At 36.1% G+C, this 20,105-nt stretch overlaps 1 protein-coding gene across 2 annotated transcripts in view; it reads left to right on the top strand.

Annotated features, from left to right (window-relative positions):
• The window catches only part of WDR35 (WD repeat domain 35), a gene marked incomplete at its 3' end in the record, with an annotated part of 59,159 nt that overhangs the window by 15,726 nt on the left and 23,328 nt on the right, over positions 1 to 20,105 (top strand). The window contains exons 8-15 of one of the 2 annotated variants that reach the window (XM_082672525.1): positions 23 to 168; positions 3,354 to 3,479; positions 6,312 to 6,497; positions 9,121 to 9,153; positions 9,513 to 9,573; positions 15,632 to 15,776; positions 18,467 to 18,536; positions 19,560 to 19,613. In XM_082672525.1, coding sequence (XP_082528651.1) covers positions 23 to 168; positions 3,354 to 3,479; positions 6,312 to 6,497; positions 9,121 to 9,153; positions 9,513 to 9,573; positions 15,632 to 15,776; positions 18,467 to 18,536; positions 19,560 to 19,613 — 821 coding nt within the window. The remainder of the gene's footprint in view (positions 1 to 22; positions 169 to 3,353; positions 3,480 to 6,311; positions 6,498 to 9,120; positions 9,154 to 9,512; positions 9,574 to 15,631; positions 15,777 to 18,466; positions 18,537 to 19,559; positions 19,614 to 20,105) is intronic. The other variant, XM_082672524.1, reaches the window with a different exon arrangement.

Raw genomic sequence — 20,105 nt, 5'->3', positions numbered from 1 at the left:
TTACTTTCTTTTTGTTGACTAGATCCTGTTTTAATTGATAGTGGCATGTATGTAGTAAGTATCCAGTGGAACCACACTGGCAGCGTGTTAGCTGTGGCAGGCTCCCAGAAGGCCATCACCCAGGACAAAGATGTAAACACCGTGCAATTTTACACTCCATTTGGTGAGGTAAATGTATTCAAGGTTTTGTCTTTCTTTCTTTCCATTTAAATATGCAGTGAATAAGGTAGGGGAAAGAAGAATGGAGGAAGGGGGTATAAACTTGTCACATTTTTTAAAACAGACATTTTAAGTAAAAATGATGAACTATCAGGTGTATGTCTTTGAATAATATCCTTATAAGCCTTCATTTTATCGTGGAATTTATTTTATAATCTTTACATTTAGAAAACCAGATGTTTCATATAAGAAATCATTAGGGAGTAGTTATTGAGAGTATTTTCTCTGTGATCTGAATATGCATCTCTTTACAGTTGATTTTTGAGTTGTTTTTAGTGTAATTTAGCTGTTTCAGATTAATCTGGGGGGGTTTTAATATGATAAATTAAATGTGCTGTCTATCCTTTTCCCAAACTTCTAATTGTTTCAATTTGTTGTGGAATAATAGATTATTTTAAGAAAATCTCTTTATAATTAATCTTAGGTGATGCTACATTAAAATATAAACATTTTTTCATAAATAACATATGGTATCCTTCTCAATAGTATTATTAATAAATTTAATTTTTGAAGAGAATTTTCTTGAAACAGCAGTGGAAAATATAAAATAGGAGAATTAACATGTTGTGCATTTTAAAAATTTAGAAAATGAGAACTTATTAGTAACTAAGCTTAATAATTTTTACCTATTTTATTTTCTTACTTTAGACTATATTCAGTCTCTTTTGAGTATCCTGTTGGTTTTTATAAATTCACCTTAGACTTCAATAATATTTATTTTTGGCTACACAAAAACCTATACCAGTTTCACTATGTTAATACTTTTTAATATATTTTAATAAATTCTGTTAGGGTAAGTAATGGTGTCAGCTGATGCTGAAAGTTACCCAGCAGAATGTGCTCTGGAGAGTATGTAGTCTCTGTACTTTGTCAACTAATAATATTTCTGGTAGATGTAAAAGCTAAGAAAAAACAAAAAGTATAGTTCTCAAGATTCCTAAATAATTAAAAATTTGAATTCTAGTTATCTCAATGTTTATAGCTTTCTTTTAAATTCATGTTCTTTATTCGTTATTTTTGTTTGTTGCCATTGGCTTATTTATCATTATATTATCTTATCAGCTTATTTTTGTTAGTTCAGTCTTCTCCAAGTATAAAAACATGCATTCAAAGGCCTATTTGCTTTATCTTGCAAATCAACTGTTATGTGTTAAATTGAAAACTGTAAGTGGTTTTTGGTATAGTTGTAATCAAAGGTATCTAGCATAGGTCCTCAGGGTATTTAGTCATAGTATTTTTTGAATGAGTGAATATATGGGGTATTTATTTTTGGATCTATGTTATTAGAAAGAACTTGGGAAGAAATTAACTAAAGATTGAAACTTAAGGAAAACCTCAGGGAAGAATTTACTTTTGGTTCTGAGGGCTGGGATCTTCTAGTTTTCTCAGTGTGGTCTTAGCCATGGGAGGGGATGACAGAGCATGGGGTTTGTAGTCTGGCTGACCTGACTTTGGCTTTGAATTCCGTTTCTACAGTGTGGTTTCACTTAGAGAAGTTATTTAACCTCTGAGACTCGGTTAACGTATTTCCTGAAATAAAGGTAACATCTCATGGCACTGTTGTAAAAATCAAAGGAGATAACTCTGGGGACATGTCTACAGTGTTCTTTCCCCGCTGCTGCCACCGCCTGGCGTGTTTCTCAGAGTTAGAAGATGGCCTTATTCTCCTCCTAGTATGGGTTGTCAGTACCAAGAGTGATGTTGTGAGACCCTGCTTTTTCCATCTGGTTTTGTACAGGCAGCAGGACAGATAGAGTGGACCCTCCTAGGTTACAACTTTTTTTTTCCCCTTTGGTTTCCCTGGCAAAGTGGAGTTTAATATATTAAATTTGATTTTAGAGCATAACTGCTTAAGAACGAGGGATACCAGTATAATTTATTAAAATTCTTGGGATTATACTGTTTTGTCAAATAAAACATAGATTAAAAATGTTTTCTTTCTTTGTCCACATTAAAAAAGTCTTTGTATTCATTTATTCACTTGCTAATTTAGCCATTAAATATACTGTTAGTATATGAAGAAATTCACTTGAAGGCATGATACATTTATTTACTTGATATTTTTTTGAGTACTTGTTTACCAAGGAATCTATTAAGGGATAGGGTAGTAAATGTGGACGTGATAAAGTTAGTGCTCTCAGGTAGCTCACTGTCTAAATTCTCCGGAACCGTAGAGGCGGGAAGAAGGCAGGAAGTAATATTTAAGTTGTTTCTTGACGGATGAATAGGAATACTCCTGCAGGACAAGGAGTAGTAGGATGAGGGAGTCTTGGGGAAAAGGAAAGGAGGATTTCAGGCAGAAGAGATATTATATGGGCCCAAGGAATGGAGGCACAGTAATTCCCTCATGAGGAGAGCACAGTAATTCCAGCTAACTCGTAAGGTGTTGAGCCACAGAGTTTTGGGCAAGTGGGGAAAGTCACTGTATACTATTCTAGAGAATGTACTGGTGGGGAGCTATTGATTTTTAAAAATTATTAAGCATTTTTTAAAAGCAGAGTAGGACATGATTAGATATGTCTTCTAGAATGATAATCATGGCAGTAGAGTGGAGATTGAATTGGAAGGGCAGGAATGAGAAAAGAGACAAAAGGGAAAAATTGCAGTTAGGAGGCTGTCACCATAGTTCAGTCAAGAAAGAAGGCAGTTGTAGTGGAGGATAGAAAGGAGTGAAAGCAAAATGCTTGGCATCTGGTTGGCTGTTGGGGGTGGGATGGGGCCTGAACGAGAGGAAAGACTTTAAGGATTGAGTTTATTACTCCAATATTTCATTGATTCTAAGAAGCACAATTCTTTACAACTCTAAATTGGGATGCATCTTAAAATCAAAGTTGTCCTATTTTTAGCTAGCAGTGTGTTTTTCTTTCCTAAGTTGTACATAAAAATAAAGATGCGTATTTAAATCTCTGGCATCTTAGATTTGATGAAATTTGATGTTGAATTCTTTGGCTATAGTTTGTAAATTTCTCCTCTCATATGTTTGCTTTACATTATAAAAATTGAAGGGAAATGATTTGAAGTTTGTAGCAACCTTTCATAAAATAATTTTTGTACCACTTTTGATCTCTGTGAAGTGATTGGTGGTATTTTATTTAATTGTGATACTTTAGGTTAAATATAATTACTTTTTTCAGCATCTGGGTACTTTGAAGATTCCTGGAAAGCAGATGTCTGCACTATCTTGGGAAGGAGGTGGACTGAAAATTGCACTAGCTGTTGATTCTTTTATATATTTTGCAAATATTCGACCCGATTATAAGGTGAGTATTAAGAGCAAATGTAAAAAAAAAATGTTTTTTATGATATAATTTTGTTATAGCTGAAAGTATAATGTGTGTTTCTTGCATATATTCATAGCCACATTGTTTTATAAACCAGTTGAAAGGAGGCTTTTTTCAGTGTGAAGGCCTTAGAACTGGTAAATGTTCCTGGAATACTATATTTAATTAGTAAAATTACTCCAACAGTGTCAGGGTCTCAGCAGGAAACAGATGGCAGAAAGGAGTAATTGAAGAGAGATTGATGAAGGGTTTATTACAGAGGGATGAGCAGAGTTAAGGGGACCAGAAAGGGATGACAAAGCAAGCACCCAGAGACTAGCAACAGTGAGCAAGAGAAGGAAGTATTGTTCCTGGAACCCACCAGCTCTGTGGCTACGCAAGAGGGTCTACTCCATAGGGGCACAGCCACTGCTAGCTGGCTGGGCAGAGACAGCCTTGGGGAGTAAATAATTCAGCCCATCTCACCACCTGCTGGTGCCTTCTGTTGGCCAAGCCCAACTGGAAAGCAGAAGGCAAGGTAGTCCTGGTAATGGATTTCATAGAAGTCAGCCTCCAGGGCACGGAGCAGGCCAGAGAATGGCGGAGAATGGATCAGAAGGGGAAAATGAGACTAAGCAGCATAATGACTAATCAATATTTTACCTTAAATTTAGCATTTGACCCATAACAAGCTGTGAAGTATGAGACTGAGCTGGTAAACTACTAAGGATAGTTGTTGTGAGAAGACTTATGTATCTAATTTTTAAAGGTCAAGCACCTTGGAGAAATGACTGATTCTAGGACTAGGGCAGGGAAAATGCAAGATAAGCCTGGAGCATCTTATAGTGCCAGAAAGTAAGGAAGTGCTCAAAAAACAAAAGGATGGGGTACGCCAAAGGGACAAGGGAGCCAGCCTGAAAGAGCTCCCGGTGGCCAAGGCTGGAACAATTGGAGCAACAAAATAAATGATGTAACATTGGATTGTAACCCAAATTATACAACAAATGTCCATGAGTACAAACTGATATCAATAAATTGTTTAAATAAACAAATGGGGGAGAAGAAACAAATCTTCCTTACAGAAGTATTCTAATTTACTAGACACCACCCTGCCAGCAGGTGGAGCAAAGTCCCCTACCTCGTTCCCCCAACTTGAGTGTGAGCTGCATTTAGTGACTTACTTCCAAAGAGTGGAGTATGGAAAAAAAGGGGGAAAAAAGAAAGTGACTTTACAGTGGAGAAACCTGGAGAACACCACCTTGTCCAGGCGATCGAGGTTAGCATCATCAGTGACGTCACATGGCTATCACTACCCCCTGATGTGATGTGATGAGAAGAGTTCTTCACCTGTGGGGTGATCTTCCTAAAAACTGGTAACCCCAGTCTAAGCCTGAGAAAAACATCAGACTAACATGAATTGAGGCACATTCTACATACTACCTGACCAGGACTCCTCAACACTGTCAATATCATCAAAAACCTGGAGAGACTGAGAAACCATCATAGCCCAGAGGAGCCTAAGGAGACGTGACGACTAAATATAATAATGTGTTCCAAAGGGGATTCTGGATTAGAAAAAGGACATTAGGGAAAAGCGAATGAAGTCCAAATTGAGTTTGGAGTTCTGTTAATAGTAATGTATCAGTGTTGGTTTCTTAGTTGTGACAAATGTACTGTGGTAATGTAAGATGTTAACAACAGGGGAAAATGAGTAAAGGGTTAGGGTACACTGTATTAGTTTTGCAACTTTTGTATAAATCTAAAATTATTTTAGAGTTAAAAAGTTTATTTTAGAAAGTAATCACCATATTACTTTGAATAGTAAACACTGGAGACTTCCCTGGTGGTCCAATGGTTGGGACTCTGCTTCCACTGTGGCAGGGCGTGGGTTCGATCCCTGGTCGGGGAACTGGGATCTCACAGCCCCACAGCACGGCCCCTGCCCCCCGCAAAAAAGAAGAGTAAACACAGTGTTAATAATGTAGACACTGAATATTGATTTATTCAAAATTACGTATAAATTTGTTGGGAGAGGGAAAGCTCTAAGTTCTGTAATCAATCCACATGTGATATGGAAATCAATACCAAAACAGTTACAGCTAAAATAGTTGGAAATGGCTACCCCAAGGAGGAAATTAGGCAGGGGGCTCCTGCATTTTGTTTTTGTGTTAAATAAGCCATGTAGAATTATTTGACTCTAAACTATGTGCATATGTTACTCTGATAAAAACAAATATAAAAAAACGTGGATGGGAGAAAAAAGGCAAAGCCGCTATTTCTGAATTTTGGCTTCAGGACTCAGAATTGAACTTTGGCAGGGATCTCTCTTGCTGTTGTCCCCCAAGCAACTGTTATTGGCTATTGAAAAATCTGAAATTTTCACCACTGAAGCTTAAATCTTACAAACTAAAATAAGGAAAGTTAAACCAAATTTATTTTTGTGGTACATTTTTTTAAACTGTCTTTATTACTTTTAGATTTGTTATTTTAGTGAGAAAAGAGATTAAGCTGAATATTCAGTCCTTCTCTCTTCCATTTCTAAAGAATTTATTTTGTCAGCACCGATAAACCACGTATCTGCAGTATTTCTAGAGGAAAAATATAAAAATATAATAATATGACTTTCCCAATGTTAATTGCTTGCTTTTTCTTTCTCCTTCCTTCCTTCCTTCCTTCCTTTCTTTCTTTCTTTCTCCCTTCCTTCCTTCCTTCCTTCCTTCCTAACTTACTTCCTCCCTCCCTCCCTTCCTTCCTTCCTTGCTTCCTTCCTTCCTGTCTCTCTCGTCCCTCCCTCCTTCTGTTCCCTCCCTTTCCTTCTTGCTTTCTTCCTAGTGGGGTTATTGCTCAAACACTGTAGTTTATGCTTATACCAGACCTGATCGTCCAGAGTACTGTGTTATATTTTGGGATACAAAAAACAACGAGAAATATGTTAAGTATGTGAAGAGTCTCATTTCTATTACTACTTGTGGAGATTTCTGCGTTTTGGCTACAAAAGCTGATGAAAATCATCCTCAGGTAGGTGTTCCTTGATATCTTAAAACTTAGAAGGGTTAACTACTTGGCAGAATTGGGCTATAGTTCTCTGTCTTTTCAAGCATGGCCTCTGTACTGGCAGGTATAGCAAAGTATTGGGTCTATTGGCCATGTCTGTCTAGACCTCTGTTTGGAAAGTTATATGACTCTATTGGTTCTGTGTCCCCTGATTTTTTTCTCCAATTAGTTAATCCATTGGCAGTTTATATTGACCTGTACTGAAGCTTTTTGTCTCTGAAATATATTTAAAATACCACAATTCTTTTCCAATTTAAAATTCCATAAGTAGAAATGAATAACCAGATGTCTAGTACAAATGCTCAAGAAATTATGTAACAATGGCCATTTATAACAATTTGGGTAGCTTTGACATTCAGAAATGTACTTTTATGTGGACTTATATTACTTTAAAAGACAGTGTCTCATAACATACAATAAATAAATAATGCCCTTTAAAAAAGTCTGTTAACAATTTAAATAGTTGCAGAAGTATGCAGATTTTTCAAGAAAGGACTACCAATGTCTTTGGCTGTGTTATAAATTATTTCATCCCGTTAAAAAGTATAGAATTTTTAGTTTAAGGTGACCATTGAACAGCCACATTTGGCTCTGTTCTCTCCTGAAACTGACTGAAACAACAGGAAAGGTATTTTTTAAAAAGCTATAAGCCCATAGGGATCAGAAAGGGAGAGGAAAAAGCAACATAATTTTGGAGTTTAGAGAGTAAGGAGGTTAGTGGTAATTACCTTAGCAGACCCAAGAAAATGGAACCCTCAGCCATCAGTGGAGAAAGGAAAGAAGCAATGAGTTTACGTCACAGAATCCCAGAAACATAGGACTTGGTGGTGGTACCTGGTAGGAGAAAGAATTGAACAGAAAAGGGATTTGGAAGTACCAGAGATTATGCAGGCAGGAGAATACTTTGGGAAAAAGAAAAAGGGTCATATAAAGGAGCAGATTTCTAGATCCCTTCCCACTACTGAGTCTGTGGGCAGCTGCCCTTCTAACCACGAGGGAGACTGGTTTACCCTCCAGAGAGGATACGGAGTCCCTGCACTGAAGGGCACCAAGCACAGGGAAGGGTGGTGGAACTCTTGCTGAAAACAGGGCAGTTAGATTAATGTTACCGCAGTCTTCATTTCCCACTTGGTTCCAGAACAGATTTCATGGGATCAGGTATCATAATGGCATTTGACTTGTCAACCTCAATACTTTGGAGAATTGCTTTCAAAATTCTGAGGGAAAATGATTTCCCACCTTGAATTCCATACCTTAAGCAAACTACTCATTAAATATGAGGGTAGAATAAAGACATTTTTAGATGTACGAGATCACCAAAAATTTATCTTCCGAGCTTTCTTAACTTAGGAGGTTACTTTGGGATATGGTTTACCAAAACGAAGAATAAACTAAGAAAGAGGAAGAAACCAGGTAACCTGACAACAGTGGTGTGGAGTGGTACCAGCTGGCAGTTGTGCACACGCCTAGGGAGTGAGTCATCAAATGAGAGCAGCCCAGGTGGCTCCAAAAGAAATTCAAGATGAAATTAGTAGAATAGTTAATGTGGTTGACCTCCTGAGGGGACACATAGATAACTGGGAGACAACTGGGGACTTGAGTTAGTAATAAACACAGAGAAAACTAAGCAAAGAGAAAAAAATAAAGGCAATTATCCACGCCAGGGAAAGCTTTAAAACATGCTTGAAAGGAAAACAAATCATGTTATACTTGCCTCAGCTTAACTGAATAGCATTTAGAGTCAAAATGATGTATTCACTAGATTTTTTAAAAAATTAAAATTGTTTAAAAATTGAACTATAATAACATTTTAAAACTTAAATTCTGATTTAACAAGACTGTAGTGGAAAGATGAAGTGATGGGAGTGTGCTCCTGTGTAATGGGAGGCTGGGAAGGAGGGGTGAAAGTAATGGTTACATGATGTCCTGAATTGAAACAAAATAGAACAAGAAGTAGCATTGTAAACATGTTACTTACATTTGTGGAGGTAAATAGCAAAAGAATGAATTACAGGAGCTGAAAGTAATTACTTTAGGGAGCAAGAAATGGGAAGTTGGGGGACTTCTGTTTTTAGTAAGATGTCTCATTTGATTCTTTAAGCTATGAGCATGTGAATAATAAGTATGTAAAACATTTATATTTTGTGGCAGTAAATAAGCTTGTTTTAAGTAGTGGAAGAGTAAATTATGATATTTTACTGTATTTTTTTATCATTTAGTTTACGTTTATGAAATTAAACAAGTTTTACTTGAGATACTGAGAAAAGAAGTCTGTGTAAATAGTACATTGAGAATTGGTTTATTTGAAATTATTATTCTAATCAAGAAAACATCTATGTAAAATATTATTCTTAGTACTAGATATAGAGAAGGTGACTAACAGCAAAAAAATTGAAATTACCATTAGAATAATCTGATGTAAAGTGTGCATTATGTTCGATTATTTTTCCTAATATTAATCATTGATAATTGTGTATGTGTTAACCACTGAGCATTTTAAGTTATTTTCATTGGGTTGGGTTATGTTTTTTTCTGAATTAACTGAATTTTTCTGAATTTCTCATGTCATTTATATATTGCTTCAAAGGAGGAGAACGAGATGGAAACATTTGGTGCAACGGTAACAAATTGTTAGCTCTTACATAGCTGGTTATAGGATAAAAATGAGTTTTGAGGTTATAGCTGACCAGGAATTTTAGAAGTATAAAAATGAAAAGTAGCCAGTGTACTTGTGTTTCTTAATTGGTCTCTTGAAAACCAGTGTTCCTCTCTATTGAGAAATCAGCCTTAGTTTAATTTTAGTGCATATTTCTTTACTTTTGTGCTGTAGATTATCTTTGCTGTTCTTTGTATTTAATTTTATCAATTCTTTCCATGTTAGTGATACTTGAAAAAGAGATAAGCATGGTATGTTAAGCATTATTTCTTTTACAATACATAAGCAGGAGTTTTGATACTTTCTGTTTTATTTGTTCACAGTTTGTGCTAGTTCTTTGTAATTCTATTGGCACACCTCTGGATCCCAAATACATTGATCTTGGTAAGGAAATGTTAATATTTACTCCCTCTTTAATCAAGTCTTATTTGTAAACTAATTTTAAACTGTAACAATGGTATTATTATTAATTAGAACGGTATTCTCTAAAACAAGGATGAACATACTTCCTGGTTTGCCAGGTTCAGGTTCAGTACCAGTCTATGGCTGTTGTCATGGTAAAATTATTAGTAATGCCCCATTTCACTCTCAGAAGGATCCTGCTTCATACAATAACTTTTAAGTTCACTCTGTCTAAAATTCACAAGAATCTCACGACTGCTGTACTGCCATCATTTGCTTTAAATGGGAAATATAATTGTATGAGAATTGGTATCCAGTGTAATGATTAGTATGTAATACACTGAGGATTATAGAAAGAATTCTGCCATGAAACCACTTTTATTATTAATAAACTGCCAAGTACCTCTCTTCCATAAAAAACACTTTAGCTGCTTGTTAAAGTGAGTTTGCCCTGTCCAGATTTTTCTGATGAAATTAGTTTATTAATAGGGACAACTTAAAAAAATTCCTGACTTTTTTGTTTTCAGAAGACATTTGTTTCTTTAGATTTACCCTTCCCTCTATCTAATAGCTATGAAAGTAACCATAAAAAATTCCAAATCTTATTCTTAGTATTTTGTCAAAAATTGTTACCAAATATTTTGTTGCCAATTTCACTATAACTTCCAAAATAATGCTTTTCTTTTAAAGTGTACATTAGTTTATTGGATATGGTGTTAGAAAAAATAGTAGGTTTCAAAAACTGAAAACCCATTGAATTATCTTCTGAATCTGAGGACTAGTCTTTTTTGTTTTTAGATTTCACATTCAGCCTTAACAATTAAATGTTAAAGTGTGCCTTCTAAGTATTTTGCTAAGGTATTTGGGTGATACAAGCAAATGTGAAGAATACTTACTGGCCTCAAAGATTTTAAACTGTATGTTTAGGGTCTTGGTAACTCACTTTTAAACATTGAAACTTTTCAACTTCTTGTCTTATGTTCAGTGTTAGGTATGTTTATATGTTTCTCGCAATGTATTTATATATGTACATAAATGTTAGTGTTCTTTGTTAATGTTAATATTCCTTAGCTTAAAATTATTATACTTATCACATGAATATCTTCTTTTTATTGGAAATAGAATAGTCTTAAATCTAAGGGATGAATTCTGTCAGTCTTCAGATTATATGCTTTTTCTTTTAATATCAAAAGTTTTAACGTAATATCATAATGATGATAGGGTTAGCCTCAAAGTATTTTAATCACATGCAGTCTATGTTTTAATAAAGCCAGATGTAAATCCTTTACCTTCATAAAATGGCAAATGCTTGAGGGCCTGATTATTTGTATTTTTGAGTCTTGAAACTTTTTTTTTTGCGGTCTCACTGGCTGAAATTTTAACAAACAGTTCTTTCACTGGTCTGCAGTAAACTCAGCCAAAAATTCAACATTTTTGCTTCACACATATCCTGTGAAATTCCTTTTTTAAGTTTCTATGCCAATTTTCATGAGGACTGGAGGCTAAAGCAAAAAAAGTGTATAACTGATATTGTTCTAGGAAATGTGATTTGTCATCTGCTCTTCCTGAAAATCTCTAGAGAAACTTTTAAAAAGAACATTATGTATTATTACAGAAGTTTAGTTCGTGAGGCTCTGTTGTACTGTACGTGTAAGAGTTAGGTACCATTTTTGGGGCCTCTTCCTTTGAGCCCTCAGTATACCTTTGGTGTGCTTCTATCCAAAGTACTTACTCTGCACTGTGATTATTGATTTTCTTATCTACCTTCCCTCCAAGATTTTGAGCTTCTTAAAGATCTAACCATGTTTATTCATTTCTGTATCCCCACTGCCTAACGCTGTGCTTGCCCCATAACAAATGTTTATTGAATGCATGAAAATATTTAAAATAAAATCTATTTATTTAGCAAACCATCAATGAGTATATACTGTTTCAGGTACTGTACTGGGTACTGGAAGTGATAAGAAATTAACTCTGACATTTCCTGTAGAATGTCTAAACAGATAATTAAAATATAGTTAGTCTATTGAACAATGACATTTGCTCCCCTGCTGTGTGCTAGGTTTTGGTGCTAGGTGCTAGATAAGTAGATGTCGGTGCATAAGGATGTCAGGGACATTTTTTCTACTTAGAGAAGATTTCATTTGAGCTGAGTTCTGAAGGATAAGTATTTCTTCAGGTAACACTTATAAGGAGAGGAAACAACATTTGCAGAGGAATGAAGGCATGAAAAGTGCCTGAAAAGTACCAGGTGCCTGTGCTGCAGCCATTTTGTGGGGAGCATGTAGGAGCTTTCTAATGGTGGCCGGTAGCATTTGCACTAAGCCTTCTATATAGGCCAGAGAGAGGTGATTTGATGAAAACAGTTCAGTGCAATTTCAGTTTAGCAGCTCTTTAAAGGGCTGAGAAATAGGTAGAAAAGTAGGGGAACATTACAGATGTAGACATTTATTTCAGGCCTCAGCATTAAAATATTACAAGCAGGTTTTACTTATATGTGAATTCCTAGATTGTCCTAAATTATTTTACATCCTTGCTTAGCTAGTAACTATTACCTATTAGTGTTACAAATTTCAATTAATGGAAGCATAATTACTTTCTTTACAATTTTTTCCCAATGATCTTTCTAGATATTTCAAATTTTTTCTTTCTGGATACTGAATAGTTGAGAAGGACATGGACTGCTTTTTTCCTGATTATATTTTTTTCCTAAAATATTCAGTCTGTTAAAATTTGGTCTTCTAACTTTTCCCTAGAGGCTTAGTTCTAGCAAACTAAGAACTAAACCACCTGGATGGGATAGATAATAAATGATGATCTAGCATAATTTATTTGGATAGGATTATCTGCCCATATGAATTTGCCAAAATTACTGCCATGCTGATTCAAAAGAACATGTTTCATATATATTGTATTTGTTTTTTGTATTGACTAGTGAATTTATATATTGTTTTATTATAAAAAGCAAAAAATAATAGCAACCTCACCTAACAGTTATTAACCCTTAATGAGAAGCAGTCTGCCGTAGTGGTTAAGAGCACAGATTCTGGAACCAGATTGACTGTGTTTGTGTCCCAGCTTCTACCGCTTTCTAGCTGTGCAACTTCAGTGAGTTATTTAACCATTCCATCCTTCAGTTTCTTCATCTGCTAAATGGGGGTAATAATAGTGCCTGCCTTAAAAGGTAGGTGTGAGTTATGTATGTAATACATTAATTATGTATTAATATTATATATCATAACTATATAATTATATAAAAATGCCTGACATATAATTTTTAAAATTCAATAAATATTGGCATTTAAAATTATTATTATTAAGCATTTATTCTATGCCAGGCACTGTACTATGGTTTATATTTGTTATCTCTCTTAATCCTTAAAGTAGCTCTATAAGGTTGGTAATATTATTATTATCTTCAATTTACAGTAAGCAAACAGAGGTTCAGAGAGAATACTTAATTTATCTAAGGCCACGGAGTTAGCAAGTGCCTGTGATATAAATCCAAGAAGTCTGACTTGCTATGAACCACTTTTTAATTTTGAATTAATTAGGCTGATAATAAACTTGTGATTATTTAGGATGTATCAAAAAAAAGGAAACATGAGTATAATTTAAAATTGTAGCTAAACATTGGTTAGAAAAATGCTTTTATATGCTTAGGAAAAACTATTTTATTAGAAAGCAGTTAAGGTTTGTGAACTTACTTCACATCACACTAAAGGCATAATAGTTACCGGCATCAGACTACCTGTGGTAGAATTTACTGAACATTTAGCAAATGTCTTACGATTTAGTGCAGATGGGATCAGCAAAAGCTCAGCAAAGCCTAGGCCTGGCCTGCTCATGTGTCCCACTCAGGGCTGCCCCTGAATCGGGCTCTGCCACCATTCTCAGGACTGCCTTCCAACCAGCTGTTCCCTACAGGAAGGATTCTCACTCCCTCTAGAGTTTGGTAGTGGGACACATTTTGAATAGAGAAATCTTGACAACTGTAATTAAAAACAACTTTTTAATATGATTCAACTATACTGAGCTATTTATTTAGCATATAAAAATTCTTGCGTTTGAATCTCGACTTGTTAATCTGTTCAGTTAACACTATACCATCAATCTAGTTTCTAATTCTTTGTTTAGTTCCTAAGTCTCTTACTGCCCTAAATGTCCTTTATTTGGGCTGTGGCAAGAACTCCATAAACGGTAGCTGTTATTAACACTGTTCCTTTATTCTGACTGTATTAATGATTACTTTGTACAGTAGTTTTGAATAGAGCAATATGTTTTGTACCATTTTAATTGTGAATTTAGAAATTAGCTACTAAAATGATCTTTTATGAAAGAGTTTTTTGTTTTTCTATATTTTTGTGAATGTGTGTGTTTAATTTTGTATTGTTTGTTTGTGACCTTGGGCAAGTTATTTTACATCTTTAATCCTCTGTATCTGTAAGATGGATTTGATGAGACTACTTCATCAAAGGGTACACAGTAGGAATTTAATTAAATATTCTCTAAGAAATGGAACAGATGAAAAAAATGTTTAAGAGACTATATTCCTAAATTTGGAGAATTTCATTTACTAAATTAATGAGGAAATATAACACATATGAGATCAGAGGGAAGGATAAAGGCCTGAACCAAGCAGTAATGGTAGTGGGGATGGGAGGAAGGAGTGGGATTTTATTTATCCATTTGGACATTTGGGCTGTTTCTATTTTTTTGACTGTTATGAATGCTGTTATTAATATTTGTGTATGAGTTTTTTTGTTCGTTTGTTTGTTTTTGCTGTACGCGGGCCTCTCACTGCCGCTGCCTCTCCGGTTGCGGAGCACAGGCTCCGGACGCGCAGGCTCAGCGGCCATGGCTCACGGGCCCCGCCGCTCCGCGGCACGTGGGATCCTCCTGGTCCAGGGCACGAACCCGTGTCCCCTGCATCAGCAGGCGGACTCCCAACCACTGCGCCACCAGGGAGACCCCTGTGTATGAGTTTTTGTGTAGACATATGTTCTCATTTCTCTTGGATATATACCTAGGCGTGGAATTGCTAGGGCATGTGGTAATTCTACTGATACATTTAACATGTTGAAGAACTACCGAGCTATTTTTCAAAGTGGATGCACCACTTACATTCCTACCATTTCTCCACATTTTTTGCAAATACTCATTATTGTCTGACTTCTTGATTCTAGCCATGCTAGTAGGTGTGAAATGTTATCTCATTGTGATTTTGCTTTGCCTGGTGGCTAATAATGTTGAGCATCTTTTCATTTGCTTAGTAGCCATTTGTGTATCTTCATTGGAAAAATGTCTGCTCAGATGCTTTGCCCAATTTTAAATTGTGCTATTTGTCTTTTTATTATTGAGTTACAAGAGTTCTTTATACATTCTAGATGTAATTCCCTATCATGTATATGATTTTCAAATATTTTCTTCCATTTGTGGATTGTTTTTTCACTTTTTTGCGGGTGTCCTTTGAAGCACAAACATTTTTAATTTTGATGAAGTCCAGTTTATCTACTTTTTCTTTTCTTTTCTTTTCTTTTTTTTTTTTTTGCGGTACATGGCCTCTCACCGTTGTGGCCTCTTCCATTGCGGAGCACAGGCTCTGGACGCACAGGCTCAGCGGCCATGGCCCACGGGCCCAGCCGCTCCGTGGCATGTGGGATCTTCTCGGACCGGGGCACGAACCCGTGTCCCCTGCATCGGCAGGCGGACTCTCAACCACTGCGCCACCAGGGAAGCCCTACTTTTTCTTTTCTTGCTTGTGGTTTTGGTGTCATATTTAAGAAATCATTGCCTAACCCAATGTCCCATAGATTTACACATAAGTTTTCTTCTAAGAGTTCTATACTTATGTCTGATTCATTTTGAGTTGATATTTCTGTATGGTCCTACCAACTTTTGACTCTTCTGAGTTCTCAGACTGTTTTTAGGGTATACTGTCTATAAGATGCGAGGTTGGACTCAGTGATCACTGAAGTCTTTTGCAGCACATTTTGCGATTCTAATTGTAACCTAATTGCCTTAATGTTCTTTTTAATAGTACCATTGTTTGTTACAATGACCAAAACCCATGTGATAGCAGCTTCAAAAGAAGCATTTTATACCTGGCAGTATCGTGTGGCAAAGAAGCTCACAGCATTGGAAATTAATCAGATCACCCGGTCTCGAAAAGAAGGGAGAGAAAGGTATAACTTTTGATGAACATTTTTTAGTAGCTCAACCATATCACATTTAAATCGGACATAGCTATTTACAAATTGTCATGCTTGAGAACTGTAAATTGTTTTGATTACTAGAAATAATTTTCCATTAATTTGAATATCTTTCAGATTTATGTGTTTAAATTTATCAAAATAAAAGAGAAGTAGCATGGTGTAACAAAAGAAAAGCCTTTAGCGTTAAAGACTGGAAACCTGTGTTTTTATAAGGGATGGCTATTCTCACTTATCTACTCTCACCGTATTAGAGTTATAATGCTACACTGACATATGATTGTCTAACCAAAACTTCATTCCTATGGGTTAGAGGTAGAGGTCTTTCCAGGACGGTGGGGTGATTCTAGTATCATAATCGTCACAGGAGAGGCAGGTCCGTAGACACAGATATGGAGGAGGTCTCTAGGTGGGGAGAATTGGTCACTTGCCTTCTTTCTCTTGCCCTGGATTCCAGGGGTTTTGGGGTTGGAACTATTTCTGATAACTGGGGGTAAAGATGGCTCTACCATGTGGAGAAATTAGGAGCCAGGATGGAGGGATTCTTTCTAATAAGTATAGCAGTGCATTTACTGTGTTTTGTAAGTTATATTGTCTCTGTTAGTGATATTCCACGTTTGCTGCCCTTTTGTTGTTATCCTAAGGCTTTAAGCAAAGCATTTGGTTGAGTAATTTTAACCTAATGATTGTTAATGAGGGCACAGGCCTGTGTTGGTGGTGGTGGGCAGCGGGAAGTCATGTCAGAAATCTCAGGTTGCTTTTTTCAAACCATTTTCCTTCACACATACTTGAGATCTTAATGCAATCTTCCCTTCCCTTTAAGACTCACTCGTGTACTAAGGTAGGTGATATAACCCCAGTAAAAGTATTGTGGATACCTGAATTCATGTGGAAGCAGGAAAGAAAAGAAGTGGAAAAATACTATATCTTGTATTCTCTGTAGTTCTGAAAGACCCAGTGGGAAGAATCTTTGGCCTCTTTGTTACTAGCACTAGTAACAAGAGACCTGCAGTCTGTGGGGAGAAGGTGGCTCTTAGGACAAGGTTGGAGCAGAATAGTCTAGCCTCTCCATGGAGTGACTGTGCTTTGTGAACCAGCTAAAGAGATTCTGGCTTCTGTTTAAATAAAGAAGGCATCATTTCCTTATATTTCTGTCTGGGGTATACTTCCTAGTTTTAATGACTTTGGGCCAGTTCTCTCTGAACTTCAGTCTCGTCATCTGTAAAATACCGTTGGTGATGCTGATAGGAACCAGCATCGATGGAGTACTACTTCTTGTGTGCCAGACACTGGGAAGTCTAGTTAGTACTCGTATTATTCCTGTTTCACAGAGAGGAAACTGAGACACACAGCGTAAATTATTTGCCAGAGGTTCCCAGCTGATAAGAGGAGATGGCACACAATGCCAGGTTTATCTGGCTCTGAGCCACTTTCCTCAGATTGGCCTTTCTTGTAGTACCCTACTTGTTTTAAGAAAGGGATTTGGGTCAGATGATCTCTTGAGAGACCTCCTATTCTAACCTTTGACTTATATTTTGTGATAACTAAGTAGAAATATTGACTGTATGTACTTAATAAAAATGTATTAGAAAGCAGAAACATGGTACCTCTAAATTAGTATACCTTTCTGTTTTTAATACATTTCTTTAAAATTTATTTAACATTTGATCTCCTTATTATATTGGTGAAAGTACAAATATGACTTTAATTTAACAATGATAAACTTTCATGATATTTTAAAGATGGAAAATGGCTTAATTTTCCTGTGATTATATTGCAGCTGCAGTGTCTTGAACTCCTTTTATGTATCAGGCTCTGTGCACGTGTGCTTTACCAGCATCGTTTTATTTATGCCTCTCAAAAATCCTGCAAAGGGGGAATTGTTAGCCTTCTTTTACAGATGAAGAAATTGAGGCTCAGAGAAGTTAAATAACTTGCCCAGGGCCTCATAGCTACTCAATGATGTGTCTTCTCTGTTCACCTCCGTTCATTTCAATGTTTTCTTCAGCAGACATTATAGAGCGCCTGACAACGTGTGGCAGGCACTGGAGATGTAGTCTTTGCCTCTAGGAAAATCACCGTCTAGTGGGAGAGACAAGGAAACTAGCAGCAATACTGTGGTGTGAATAAGTGTTACAGTAAAGGTATCCGAGAGATGGTACACCAGAAGTGGTGCATCTTCATAACACAATAGGCATAGGGGAGGGTTCTTTACTTCAGAACAAGAATTCCATTAATTAGAGCTTCCCAAATGCACTTACGTTTTACCTTTATTAAGCATATCGTTAGAAGGGAAATTAGGGAGAAACAACAGAGAAACTTGATGCTTTAGAAGTTGTTCCTGACAGATGTTCATTGGGGGAGTAAGGGAAGATAGCTCTTGGGGCTTTTACCGAAATTCACTGGAAATATATGATTCAGTGTCCAAATATATTTTTGGCATAGCTCTCAGGAGCACGGCACTTGCATAACTAGTAAACACATGGTAGGTAGTTTCTGCCTTTGTAAGATTGAGCTGTGTCAAGAACTCTTTAAAATAATCAGGACAGTAATATTAAATAACAGTATTCATTGGTGTCATCCAATCCTTTAATTGTTCTAGAGATCATGAAATAGTATAAACCTTACTTATACTATCATTGAAATTAAATTTTTTTTTTCAGAATTTATCATGTTGATGATACTCCTTCTGGATCAGCGGATGGTGTGCTTGATTATAGCAAAGCCATTCAAGTAAGTGCCAGCAAATGTTAATATCCATAGATTTGGAAATACTGTAATTTTATTTTGAGAACTGAAAATAATTTGTTTCCAACGAATAGCATTTTATTCTAGTAATTCTTTTAAAAATTTCTATTCTAATTCAAATTTTTCTAGATTTGTTTTTTCTTCTTTTGATTTTGAAAAAAAGTTTATTTTGACATGATCATAGGCCCACAGGAAGTTGCAAAAATAGCACATAGAGCCTCTTTACCCAGCTTCCCTCAATGGTGACATCTTACATAACTATAGTGTAATATCAAAATCAGGGAATTGACATTGGTAATGATGCTGTGAACTAGACTACGACCCAATTCCTATTCAGTTTTCACTAGTTTTTACATGTAGTTTTATGTAACTTCATCACCATAAAGGAATTGCCTCGTGCTACTTCTTCATTTTCACACCCACTCTCCACCCCCATCCTTGTCCTCTGGCAATCACTCATCTGTTTCCATCTCTATAGTTTTGTCACTCTGAGAATGTTTTACGAATGGAGTCATACAGCATGTAATAGCATGTCATCTTTTGAGACTGGCTTAAAAAAATAATCCATCCAGGTTGTAGCAGTGCCATGCCATTTGCCCCCTTCTTTATTTTGGCACACGCTGGTCCTTTTGCTGAATGTTCATCTTCTACAGCTAAGCTCAAGTTTTTGTCTCTCTTCCCATTTTGGTATAAGTTTATGCTCTTCCCTCTGTGCACTTATAACTCCTGTGGTTTACCTCTACTGTGATCATACTGTGCTGTCATTAGGTGTTGGTTCCACTGCCTTTCCCAGTAGACTTCTGAGTAATCCCCGAGGGCAAAGATTTTATCCGAGTATCTCCAGTGCTTAGTTCAATGTCTGGCATATAGTAGGTGCTCAGTAAGTAAATGCTGGTTAAGTTAATAAATATAGAGTTACGGTATTCTTCTTAGTGAATTGTATACTACCTTGTACCAGATTAGCCAGTCAATGAATATTTGTTAAAGAGTAATGCTGATTTATTTTAGGGCACAAGGGATCCAATTTGTGCCATAACTGCATCTGATAAGACATTGATTGTGGTAAGTTGTTAAAAGAAAAACTTATTCTATGAATAATAATCGTTTAACTTGTTAAAAATAGAATAAAGCAACATGTTTTGGATTTGAATATCATCTTGCGGGCACCTCAAGTTTTACTAGGTCCAACAAAAGAAATAAGAAAGTTTTAAAGATTGCCTCACAAATTGTTAATCATTTGCCAAAAATAACTTTGTGAAAGCGGTAGAATCATGGCCAGCTGGGGAGAGTTTGAGGCTGGGTTGAACAAGCCCAATAAAGGTTGGCAGATGTGGAGCAGATGGACGGTGGTAGCAGGTCTTGGAAAGTTTCCTCCTCTGTGTGGACTGCTTTTTCATATTGGAGAAAGTGCTTCGGCTCAGCTACTTCCATAAGAATTAGAATGAAGAGGTAGTGTGCTTGGTAGCCAGTAAAATAAAGAAGCCTGTGGCAAAATTTTGGTGAATTTTTCAAATAAAATCAATGTATCAATGTTGTTGTGCCTTTTCTTGAGCT

This window comes from Grampus griseus (assembly GCF_964374135.1).
Source record: "Grampus griseus genome assembly, chromosome: 15".
NCBI classification, from domain to species: domain Eukaryota; kingdom Metazoa; phylum Chordata; class Mammalia; order Artiodactyla; family Delphinidae; genus Grampus; species Grampus griseus.
Note: the sequence above shows the minus strand (reverse complement) of the source record. Positions and strands in the feature narration are given on the sequence as shown.